The following is a 13,307-nucleotide window of genomic DNA, read 5'->3' as shown; positions in this document are numbered from 1 at the left end:
AAATGCTTTATCAAATTCTAAACTAAGAATATCTCCAGCATATTTATAAAAGTCTAATAAGTTCCCTCATGTCACTATCATATGATATCATTACTTTATCGTTGTGAGTGTACCCAGATTTACCTATAACCTCTCCTAGTGTTAACGCAGTTCAAATAGTGTAGCTCTTGTTGTCACAAAACCTGTGAATGCACTGTAGCACTTTGACAATCATGAATACTAGAGACTTGTAGCTGCAACATGGTGCCTGGAGCAAACAAATACAAGCCATGTGTGTGCTAAAACATAGATAAGGCACAGAGACAACTCTTGAACAAATAACTGAACTAATAAGCAAAGGCTAAATGTTAATTAATGATGTGATTACAGAACAATCACAAGCATAACAAACAGCTTAAAGGGATCATTCACACAAAATATGAGCCTTCTGTCATTATGTACTCACCCTCATGTTGTTCCAAATGTCTTACTTTTTTCTTTAAAACACAAAAGGTGAATTTTTTTGGCTTGCTTCTCACATAAAATTCTCATATGAATTTGTAGTGGAGTTGTATGGACCACATTTATGATATTTTTATAGCTCTTTCATGACCTCAAAAATTTAAATTAGCTGGAAATGTACTCATCCTGAGGTCATCCAAGATGTAGATGAGTTTGTTTTTTCCTCAGAACAGATTTGGAGAAATTTAGCATTACATCACTTGCTCACCAGTGGATCCTCTGCAGTGAATGGGTGCCGTCAGAATGAGAGTCCAAACAGCTGATAAAAACATCACAATAATCCACAACTAATCCAAATGACTCCAGTTCATCAGTTAATGTTGTGTGAAGAGCTGAGTGTTCGTAATAAATCCATCTGTAAGATGTTTTTAACATCTTCCTCTATCTATAATATTGCTTTCTCCAGTGAAAATGTTGTCTGGTCTGAATCAGGAAAGAAATATGCACAGATAAAGCAATGTTGAAAAGCAAAAAACAGTTAAAATGAGTTCTAAACAAATATGTAGTGTTGATTTTGATGCGAGAGGACAACAGGGCATGGACTTTTTCACTGTACGGTTTTGTGTTCTGTATAGATTTTGGCAAGTGATGGTGAAAAAGTTAAAATGCAATGATGGATTTGTTTCTTACAAACAAGTGGTTTTTCAGTTTACATGATGGACTGGAGTGGTGTGGATTACTTTTGGATTATTGTGATATCAGCTGTTTGGATTCTCATTCTGACGGCACCCATTCACTGCAGAGGATCTAAATTTCTCCAAACCTGTTTTGATTAAGAAACAAACTCATCTACATCTTAGATGACCTGTAAGTGAATTTTCATTTTTGAGTGAACTATTACTTTAAAAGGCCTCTCTCTCCATTCATGGGAACATTCTTTAAAATCGCACTTTGTGTCCCACACATGACAACAACATGAGGGTGTGTAAATGATTTTTGGGTGAACTAATCCTTCAATTAATGATATGATAACTACAAAACAATCATAAGTTTAACAAACAGTAGCTTAGCAAGAAATAAAAGGATGTTAACTACTTTGGCATGTACATGGAAGTAAGGCATTTGTTCCGACGGATGATCAATGAGAAGATGAAATCTTAGTGCAGTAACATGGCTCATCCCTCCTCATACACCAATATGCTTCAAAAACCTTCGGTTGAAACCTTGTTAGGGTCTCGGATCACTTGCAAAGACACAATGATACACAGTACATAACACATGCACATGAAATCTGACCACCGTGACGCTGACGTTTTCCCGTTACGCTCCTTGAAGGCCTCGCTGGGCATTGCCTCAGATAACTATGGAGAGATAGATCGATAATCTCTCTTCAAAAGTGTTTTGGTGCACCTCTCCAACGATTCCACGGCGAGGAAGAGTGCAGGCAATCAAACCGGTCAGAGGATGTTCGATCCTTCGGACCGTTAACACAAAGCCGGTCGCAGTGTTGATAACGCGATGATAGAAAGCAGGGAGACTGGGATGGTGTTGGGTCGCCAGGCTCTGGACCCTCGTACACTCATACCTGGAACATGGAAAACAGGACTTAAAGGCGCTGAAGCTTATTAACTTGTAATTGATGAATAAAAATAGACTGGGAGTAATATAAGAGCAATAAAGGAAGGCATCGTTGGGAATTGAAAGATGAAATTATAGCTTTATCAGTGTTTAGCTCTACATCTGGTGTTGGACAGTCTTGTGCTCTAAGCAGATTTGCATAGACTTCCAGTAGACGTTCACTGTGCAGTTATTCCAGTTTAAATGACTAAGTAATTAATGGTAAAGCAGGTTAGAAAACCTTGCTATTGGCACAGCTAATTTCCTACATTAAACAACTGAAAACAACATTACATTGAGTAATCACTGAGATTTAAATGAGCGTTATGACAGCAAAGTAATTCTTTGAAAAAAAAAAATAGAATAGTTTAATTCAAAAATGAAAAGTTGCTGAATATTTACTCACTATAATACACTGTAAAAAAGTCCCGTTGAAAGATGAGTTTGTTTCTTCACCTGAACAGATTTGGAAAAATTTAGCATTGCATCACTTGCTCACCATTGGATCCTCTGCAGTGAATGGGTGCCGTCAGAATGAGAGCCCAAACATCTGATAAAAACCACAATAATCCACAAGTAACCCACGCTACTCCAGTCCATTAATTAAAGACTTGTGAAGAGAAACGCTTTGTGTTTGTAATAAACAAAGCCATCATTAATGAGTTTTTAATTTCAAACCGTTGCTTCTGGCTAAAATACGATTCCTTTATCCATAATATTGCTTTCTCCAGTGAAACAGTTGTCTAGTCTGAATCAGAAGAGAAATATGCACAGGATCAAACACCATTTACAAGCAAAAACAGTCCAAAACAGACGATTGTGGATTAGTTGTGGATTATTGTGATGTTTTTATCAGCTGTTTGGACACTCAACCTGACGGCACCCATTCACTGCAGAGGATCCACTGGTGAGCAAGTGATATAATGCTACATTTCTCCAAATCTGTTCCAATGAAGAAACAAGCTCATCTACATCTTGGATGTCCTGAGGGTACATTTTCAGTTTTTGGGTGAACACAACTGTGCACAACTGTTCATAAGCTTGTGGTCTATAAAATTCTTTAATCTAGGAAGTATCTTATGCTCAACAATTATTTATTTAATCAAAATTAGAGTAAAAACAGTTGCATTTTCACTGAGGTCCAGCAGATGCTCACTGAGCAGTTTTCCCCAGTTTAAATGACTAACCAATTAATACTAAAGCAGGTTGGAAAAACTTGCTATTGGCACAGCTAATAATTTCCAACATTAACAAAGGAAAAGAGTCAGAGCTTTTTCTTGAAAACGAGACATTGCAGGCCATTAGATGAAAAATGTGAACAATAAGCCACAGAGAACAGTTGTCCCTTGCAGTTGCTTTAGCCTGTGACGTTGTATCCATGGGGGAGCGGAGACCAACGGGCAGAGATAGATGGCGAGAGCTTGGGCTAGTTAATAAAGATCAGACTGCTTAGCCCAGTGGAGAATAAAAGGTGTACAAGGAGGACACATCAAATCAGTGAGAACTCATTTAGAGAAGCGCATTAAACTCTGTGGGCTGCAGTAAGAGAGCGTCTACGCAGCAAACTGCACCTGCGCTCTTCACTCAGGGGAACAGGAGGAGAACATTATGAGATCAACTGTGCATTGTTTATTTTATAGGGGCCTGTGTGTTTAATATCCCTTTGGCATTGAATATTTATCTTTTACATCACGGTCTTTGAAAGAGGAGGGCAGTGGATGTGCTTTGCACACGCCTGCAGGTCACCTACGGAAATGTAATATTATGTATGCAGACGTGAAATAAATTAGCCGAATATAAACAACTGATAAAATCGAATTCATAAATCAAAATTTTTCTAAAGTAACAATGTCCAACAGAAACACCTGTTGTAGTTTTTGAGTGAAACAGGATATTTGATTAGAAAAATGTGCGGCAGGACTTAATCAGGAATTGATTGGATGGTGAAAAGATGTTACATTCCAAATATTTCGCTATTGGTAAACGTTATCCAATAGCCTATGCAGTCTAAGTGAAGTCAGCAAAAAATTAAAGTTGTTTGAAAGGTGGAGCACATTATAACATTTCCCCTATTGTTAAAATTAGATTTAAGTGAGCATTAAATAACAGCAAAATTAATCTTTAAAAATAAAAAATAAACCTTGGTAAATAAACAGCCATTTTTCATATTGTACATTTTAATGTCGCGTTAAGTAAATTCCCTTTTAGCATTTTTAGAATTGCAATATCAGTTATTATTTTATTTGTGGTGCATCTGTAATTATATGGTACATGGTAACCTGGAAACGGTCTAAATGTAACTGAAACATGAATTTACACTACTGTTTAAAAGTTTGGGGTAAGTAATTTTTTTCTTTTTATGTTTTTGAAAGATGTCTCTTATGCTCAACAAGGCTGCATTTATTTGGTCAAAAATACAGTAAAAACAGTAATATTGTTAAATATTATTACAATTTAAAATAACCATTTCCTACTGTAATATATTTTAAAATGTAATTTATTCCTGTAATTCAAAGCTGAATTTTTCAGAAATCACTGTAATAAACTGATCTGCTGAAATATTTCTTAGAAAGAAGAAATATTTATTCTTATTATCAATGTTGTTGTCAAACAACTCTCTGAAGATTTTAGCATGGTAATGGATATGACAGTGTTAATGTATTTGGTCTTGGCGGAATAGATCTGCTACGCTGCTGCTGCTGTTGGTTATTGCTGTAGTTGTAGATGATTGCTGCTGCTGCTGCAAGCAAGTACAGGAACTTGCTACTGCCAATGTATACGGCGATACGGTGCTGTGAGTATTTAAGACATACTGCTGCTGCACAAATAGCATATAAAATAACCCGTAGCAGATCTATACAGGTGGAGCTGGGGAAGGAGGAGGGTTTCAGAGGAACTCTGAATGCGCGCTGCGAACTGCTCTAGTGAATACTAACCAACCATTTAAATGTAAAGCTGCAAGCTCATTGGCTGCGTATGCAACATGAACCAGTCAGCTTGTGCCAAGTAGATTAATGCTGTGTATGTCATCAGTTACGTTAAGACCCATCAGCCTGCGCCATCTAGAGTTTCATGAAAGAACTAGGCATTTGTGCTGCTTAATTATTTTGTGGAAACTATGATCATTTTTTGTTTCAGGATATTTTGATGAACAATGTTCAAACGATTTATTTGAATTTGTATTATTATTCCTTGCTAAATTAAAGTACACATTATTATTATTGAAAAGCGAGTTTTTTGGGCAGTGTAGAGTAGGGCTGTGTATCACCAGCAAAGTCACGATACGATACATATCACGATACAGAGGCCACGATACGATACATATCACGATACCGGACTGCATTGAATTTCACCTCAGAACAGTTTAGTAAAACAGCTGTTTATTAAACACTGCATACTATAGTGTAATTTTTCAACAAGGAGCTGGAAACATCATTGTTTCTAAAGGAATTAAAGCCACAGCTTCACTGTTAATAGAGAAACGCGGCAAAACGGTGGTAATTCATACATACACAGCCTCTCTCTCTCTCATAAATGAACACTTGATGAATTACACTTTTCTGAGAATAGAATATTGAAGTGGAGATCGCTAAACTGCAAGCTTACCAGTGTTTTCAGAAAGCAAGCACGTTTATCCACAGTGGAGAGAGAGAGCGTACACAGGGTTGCCAGGTTGACAAAGATAAGTAGCACGCTTAGCACGCTCTGTTTTGGGGATTACGTCTCTTTATATCAGGTAACCTCGGTTGTGTTCCTCTGCGGCCAGATTAAACCTTGTTGTAGCCTATATATTATGCTCTATTCATTATTTTTTAGAAACCTTGCACTTTTCTACTCCGTTTTAAACATTGTTCTTGTATTCAAATTAAGTGCGGTCCACTGCTGCACATGTGCCACAATATCGATACAGGGACAGCTGTATCGATACTCGTATCGTCAAATCTCTGTGACAATACATCGTCGTATTGATGTAACGAACACAGCATAATGTAGAGTAGGGCTTGTTCTCCGATCACAAATGCAGACATGGTTTTATGTTTATGAGGCGCGATGCAACGCAATGCGTAAAAAGACAGTATAAGTCATTATAATCCATAATTGTTTTTTTAACCTTAAACCGCATAAACACATTTTATTACACCAAATACACAAAATAATGTTCTTTTTAGCAGCATCATATGACCCCTTTAAACGATTTTAATCAAAGTGTATTGGTAATGAAAATATGATGAGAAAAAATAACAGTGCAAGATATTTACAATGTTTTTTTCCCCAAGAAGAAAAAATTAGGAAAAAAAAAGATTGTTTCATCTAATCCACTGACAGTAAATAGAGCTCGCAGAAGCTGAATGAACACTGGTAAACTACAGCCCTTTGCTAGTGGGTTTATTAACCCAAACGCATCCTATACACATATTAGATTCAGACATATACATAACATACACTACCATTTAATAGTTTAGGATTAGTAAGATTTTTAAAAGAAATTAATACAGTTGATAACAGTTATCTAGTAGTGGAGTAACAGCACACAAACATGACGGTTCGGTATGTGCCACATGTTTTGACGTCACGGTTCGGTATGGTTTCGGTACAGCAGCACGAAAAAAACTAAATATAAAATTAAACAGTGTTTTTTTTAATTAAACAGTGGTTTACTGAACAAATTGCTCTTAAATAAAATAAATACAATTTAAATAAATTAAATTGTAATTAAAAGTTTCTTAAGGATAAAAATCAACCCCTCAGCTTATGTTCTAAATGATAAGGAACTCTTTTACATTACTATAAGGCTACAATTACCAACAGGGCCCAAACTTCAATTGAATTATTTTTATTTTAATGATCTATTTATTTTTTTAAAATATAATAATCAACACTCAACTTAAAAAAAAGTTTTATGCAAAAATGTAAATTGCACATAATGCAGTTTTTTATTTAATTTCTAAATTATAACATTTCTATTTGTTGTTTAAATATATTCATTTACACAGTGGCTGTGATAACTCGTTTCATAACAGATTTATTTAAACATACATTAAATAATTAAGACATTACTAACAGGTACAGTAAAATATAATGAGTATATAGTCTAATATTTCATGAAATGCTCTTCTCTGCACTTCATTTCTCTAGCGAACTAATGAGCTGTGGACACTGATGACTTGCCTGAGGTAAATGAAATGCTACATGACATTTTAGTAGTAAAGAGGAAGAGATGATCACGCTCACTCACGCTCCGCGCTGCTGTTTGAACTGAGATGTTTAAACAGCGATCTGTCGCGCCACATCAAACAGCGTCAAAAAGACATTTATTGTTTGAATTTCCAGAAAGCAATTAACATAATTTGAAAGATTAGACTTTGTTTCTTATCAAAAGTATCAGTACTGAATATAAAACCGAATGATTCCAATGTAGTTCCACTCATGCCGTGGTTAAAACAATGCTGTAGCCTATTTGTTCAGTACACATGCGTACCAAACCGAAAGACCCGTACCGAAAATTTTCTGTACGAATATGTGTACCGTTACACCCATATTATCTAGTGATAATATTTTACTATATTACTATTTTTACTGTCTTTTTTTATAAACCTGAATGACCCCAAACTTTTGAATGTCAGTGTAAAAATAAAGTTATGAACTGTATTTGATTAATTGTTTCACATGCATTTGTTAAATGTTGGTATGTTTAATTTAATTTATAAAATGTTTGATTGTTTGCTGTAATTTTGTTCTCTCTCAAGTAAAATGTAATTTTCATAGACTAAAATTTGATCAAATTAAAATAGCTTAAATTAATGACTATTACATGGCAAAAAGATTATTAAAATAAGAAATTTTCTGATTTGACCTTTAGTTAAAAACTGTGTATAAATAACACCGTTGGTGACTCACCTGCATCTTCAGTTCTTGTTTTAAGAGAAGCAGGACTTGGTTCCCCCACACCGACGCTGTTTCTGGCCAGCACTCTGAACTCATACTCCACCCATGCGTTCAGATCCACCACCGTTGCTGTCAAGGTGTTCCCATCAATCACCTCCGGGACTGTGAGCAAACAGGAAAGCCACGGTTTAACCGAAAATACCTGGATTACACGGCCGCGCCATGAAAGTCAACAACAGGAGCCCAATTTTGAGCCAATGTTTACAGTAAGCCAGAAATGTCACAAAACATTAAAAAAAATGTTCTATTCCACATCTCTGTCTGGGTGGGATGTTGTTCGAATTAATTCGGATTCGAGTGGCAGGGCAAGAGACCAGATTAAGTCATTTTGCTTTAGTACTTAGAGGCCCTTATATGTACTCAAAGCGAGCATAAGCTTCTTTCTTAAAAGCACATGAGATGTGCTATGGTAATTTCAGTCTCTCGCTGAATTGATGCTCCGCTTGACTAGCTTTAGCTAATCCTGTATTGTTACCCGTGTTCACCGCTTGCCAGCCCACTGTGAAAGCTGTCTTGGCCTGGATGATATAGCTCGTGATGGGGCTGCCGTTATCCTGGCCAGGTCTCCAAGAAAGCTGAGCTGTGCTGTCTGTGATCTCCTCCACCGTTACACCATCTGGAGCTCCTGGGGGACCTGATTCAATCAGACAATTAGCAGTGAATTAGCAATTAGAAATGAAGTTACCTTCACTGACATCTAACCTTGCTCACCCCCTGCCAGGAAGTTCTCCTCTTATCGCCCCACTAAGCTATGATATAAGACCAGTCTCTAAAAGGTGTTATTGCATTTTAAGATATTGCTTTTGTGGGAACACTAGATCTCTTTGAGAATCATAGGAAAGCTTTTCAGAGGCTTGAGCTTAGTTTTCTTAACAGCTACAGCATGTCTCCTTTGAAAAGCTGCAAGCAGGCCTTCCTCTGCACATCTTTAATTGGTTCCTCCAATTATAAATGTGCAGAGCATTGTCTGTCTTTGTCAAAATCACACTCCTTTGGGGGGAAATATAAAGAAATGGAGCATAATGTTACTTGGTTTTGTCAGCGCAGGTCATTGTGTCACTCGCACTGTCAATAATAAAACCAGACTGTGTTTGTTTCTCACCTAAATGGCATTTGAAGACAAAACATGAGGACAAATTTTGAATTTGTTTCTTTATATTTGGTTTTGGTGGTTTAATGAGTTTGCATGCATCTTTGGCCAGACTAACATTTACATAATTCATTTTAAACCAAGGCATAATATTCAAATGCCAGACAATCCTAGTTTCTGTAAATTACACTGCCGGACGTTTTAGGAGCTGAATGTTCTTCAGGGTTCCCTCTCTTTTTAACCAATGCCTTAATCTTTATCTAGTAAATAATGATTTGTAAGAATACTTCTTACTCACAGTTGCTACCTGATAAAATATTTTAGAGCTAGGCAGAATAGAAAAATATATATTCATTGAAAAATGGCCATTGAGTTTTGAGATTGCATTAATTTATATGACTTTTCTATATGTAGAAGTCAGACATTTATAATTTGACTCCCCATCAATAGAGCACAGCAGCTGTGACGTCAAAACCTGGAATTCATGAGTTCGCTCAAGATTTTCCTATGGGTTTTCATATTCATAAGAAAAATAAGGTCTGTGGTAAATATAACTTGACAATACTTGTTTTGTTGTACAACATAAAGTGCACACACTCATTACATTATTAAAAACACACATTTTTTAAAATAAACATACTGTAGCTGCTTCAATATTCACATGATCCGTATGGGTGTTTGTAATGTAGATCGAAACGTCCAAGTATCGTCAATTTTTGTTTAACTTAACAGACCTTGTTTTACTCATAAATTAAAAAAACCCATTATAAAAACCCATAGGAAAATCTTGTTGGAATCCACAGCAAACTAGTGTTCCGGTTTTTCCAGGTTCATGGCTGTAGCAGCCTATTCAGTTTTTTTTCAAGACAATGGGAGTGAATTAAAATAACAAATATTTTGATTGATAGTTGTTTTAACTGATTTTAATGCTTGTTATTATTTGTAATCATTTTAAGTCATCTTGAAGCCCTCTTGGAAGTTTGCTGAGGCCCTCTAGTGGATCCTGGCCCCTGTTTGAGAACCATGCAGATCCTTACAAAAGTGATTTTATTTGGTCACTACAGCCAGTTTTTACATGCATTCTGTGCTTGCTGAGGGCTAATTTTATACCCTGCTTCTACACAGTTATAAACCATTATTACAGGCTCTGGCAGTAAAAGTTGGCATGTCAATCTAATTTCAATTGAAAGACATTGATCCCGCTAAATCACATTTGTAACCTTTGATAAACAGCTTTGATATGTTCCTCTAATTACCTCTAATGGAACATGTAATAAAAGATCAATTCAACAGACAGATACATTTCCTTGGCAAAGCAAGCAAAACATTTGAGTGTCCTTCTATCAGGTTTTCCTTCCAAATCCAAACCCTGCATGCTCTCTTACCTTTCACGATTAAAATAGCCGCCGCTGATAAACTCTCGACATCCGTGTCGACCACACAGACGTACTTTCCGGCGTGTTTCAGCTGTATATTCCGTATCATCAAATCACCAGATGTACTCTAGAGATATAAACACACAAATACGCATTACTATCCACTCTATCAACTGGAGCATTAAAGCGGCAGGAAGATGTGTGAGTTGTTTGCTATGTTTGCCGGCAAGTGATCCAGTAAGTGTAGACACCCTGCTGGGTTTGGGAATGAAAATATGGCCCAACTCCACAGCTAATGGATGACTTTTGGCAAAGGCTGTTCACTGATACATTTGAAACGTCCGTCATGGATAAACATTCCCTCTGGCCAAGCTTTAGGCTCCTTCGGCACTGCATAGAATCCAGCTACCAAACTCGCTCGCTAATTGGCTAATTAGAGCTTAATCACATTTAAGAGGTAGTGTGATTGGATTCAGTGTGCCGAAACTCTGAGATACGAAACCGTACAAGTGATGAATACTAAATCCACACGTGACAATTAAACGGCTTTGTTAATCTAATAAAGATGAAGAAAGTTGTTCATAAGAGTGGAGGTGAACTTTAAAAGCGCTTTGTCAAGGGAATAGATGAAGTACTGTGAAAACAGGTAAAGTAATAAAGATATTTCCAATTATATTCAGCATGATACATGTAACGAACAAGTAAAAAGAGCATCAGAATCCTTATATAGTATAAAGTTATAATCATAACGAGGACCTTAATTATTGTAAAGCACTTTCTGATAAACTAACTTTTATTCTCAATATGAAAATTAGGACTGTCAACTGATTAAAACTTTGAATCATATTAATTGATATGCTGATTAATTGCATGCATCAATATATACTGAGAAAAGAATCCAAATTAATTCAAAGACCGAAAGCACTGAATAGACATTTTTTCAAAGAACAGACAACTTTGAAAAACTCAAGACTCCAGCATTTTGTTTCACTCCGTTGCTCTCCATTTAGATGATTTTTAACATAAGCATTTATGTACGCATTAAATTAATATTCTATAACGAAAGCCCTAATAAGAAAATATATTTGCGTGACTTGCACTACTGTTCTAAAGTTTGAGGTTTATTATATTTAAATAAAGGAATACTTTCACTTAGCAAGGACACACTGAACTGATCAACAGAAACAAAGACATTTACATAATATTACATAATGATACAAAAGATTTCTATCTCTTCAAATAAATGCTATTCTATGGAACTTTCTATTCCTTAAAGGAATTTATTCCTGAAAATGCATCACAATTTCCATATCAGTGGGTGCATTTAATTCTTACTTTATTCACCCATCTGTCAAAAATCTTCAGTTTACTAAAATGGATCCTTTATTGATATTGTTTACATACTCTGACTCGCCTGGATGTTGATATTGTCTGTGTAGCACAAGTCTTTAGCACGGACAACTTCACTAATTTAATAAAAAGCGCTTAGATTTGAAATCAATTCAATTACATGAGATAAGATGTATGCTCTTATCTGAGGGGGAGATTGTGGTTGGCAAACAAGAGGTAAATCTGCGATTTCAGCAGTAAGGACATTAGGCTACAAATTTAGTTTCATTATGGAAATGAATTCATCCTAGCTGTGAACTTCATGCTGATAATCCTACAAAACGGGTGGCATCGGAGAATTCATAAGAACTGGAATATAATTACTGATAAGAATCACTGGATTAAATGAAGATGAGAGCGCTTCCTATGTGTGTGTCTCAAATGTTGAAAACCTTCACATTTTCTGTTCACATTTATGATGGAATTACCATAATTATATAAAAGTCAAAAATAATTTTATTTTACTGTTGCTTTCCACAGAAAACAAACTCATTCATTCTCTAAAATATGCAACCTTATTTGAAAAAGAAGTCATCTTTTTGATGGCTTTGGGGTGGTGATTAATGAATCTGTTTAAGGATTGCTCAGTTGAATCATGCGCATCCAATATTGACCAGTCAGCCCTCATTAGGGCATTCTCTCAGTCTTTAAAATCATTACTATTTCTAGAAAGGCATCATTACATCCCAGAGAAAAGCAATCTGAGATGAGATCTGACCATTCAAAAGCCATATGAGGATATTACACTTGAGATCCTTGAAGGCAAAACTTTGATGGATTGATTTTTATTCTGTGAAGAGGAGGGAAAGAGCTCAAAGTGAACGTAGTGGGCTGCTAAGCAGTGGAAGGAACAGCTAAAAACCTCAAAAAGACAGTGATGAATTGATCCCTGCCAAGTCTTCCACATTTTAACAGTAGGTCTGGCTCAGAGTATAATAGCATTATACAGAAAACTACTGGATCTACTCCTTCAGAAGCTGACATTTGTTGAGTATAATGAGTATAATAAATTCATTCGTTGTAAGAGCTGTACGGTACCATGACATTAAAGGTACACTCAGTATTTTTCCTCATTAGAAAGGTTTTACACAAAGGAATGAATAGTGCTTTTTATAAATTTGTTTAAAGTAATTTGCATTCACATGCAGTATGATGCAGACTCCAGTCATATGATCAGCCAAATAAAAGTTTTTAATAAAAGTTCATTTCAATTAAATTAAATTAGTCCGCAAAAACTGTCATATTTGCAGTTTGCAAGAAACAAAAAATTACTGAGTGCACCTTTAACCCTAATGCTGACCCAGAGAGGATTTTCTTTTCCCCAAAAATGCTAATTAATGTTATCACATTGGACTAAAACTTACTTACTTTTCTCACACAGGGTATAAAGCTTTTTACCCAATAAAAATTTGGGTAAACTTGAAATGAAAATAGGAGAGTACCACACA

The 13,307-nt window shown here is 35.8% G+C and overlaps 1 protein-coding gene across 1 annotated transcript in view; it reads right to left on the bottom strand.

The window, feature by feature from the left end:
* Positions 1-1,315: 1,315 nt before the first annotated feature.
* Positions 1,316-13,307, bottom strand: part of LOC107551499 (contactin-3-like) — a 105,077-nt gene continuing 93,085 nt past the window's right edge. Inside the window, exons 14-17 of the mRNA XM_016233116.1 lie at positions 10,480-10,597; positions 8,480-8,638; positions 7,957-8,106; positions 1,316-2,026 (exon numbers count right to left, since the gene is read on the bottom strand). Coding sequence (XP_016088602.1) covers positions 1,926-2,026; positions 7,957-8,106; positions 8,480-8,638; positions 10,480-10,597 — 528 coding nt within the window. The 3' untranslated portion in view covers positions 1,316-1,925. The remainder of the gene's footprint in view (positions 2,027-7,956; positions 8,107-8,479; positions 8,639-10,479; positions 10,598-13,307) is intronic.

This window comes from Sinocyclocheilus grahami, unplaced genomic scaffold, assembly GCF_001515645.1.
Source record: "Sinocyclocheilus grahami isolate Dianchi unplaced genomic scaffold, SAMN03320097.WGS_v1.1 scaffold426.1, whole genome shotgun sequence".
Taxonomy (NCBI): domain Eukaryota; kingdom Metazoa; phylum Chordata; class Actinopteri; order Cypriniformes; family Cyprinidae; genus Sinocyclocheilus; species Sinocyclocheilus grahami.
Note: the sequence above shows the minus strand (reverse complement) of the source record. Positions and strands in the feature narration are given on the sequence as shown.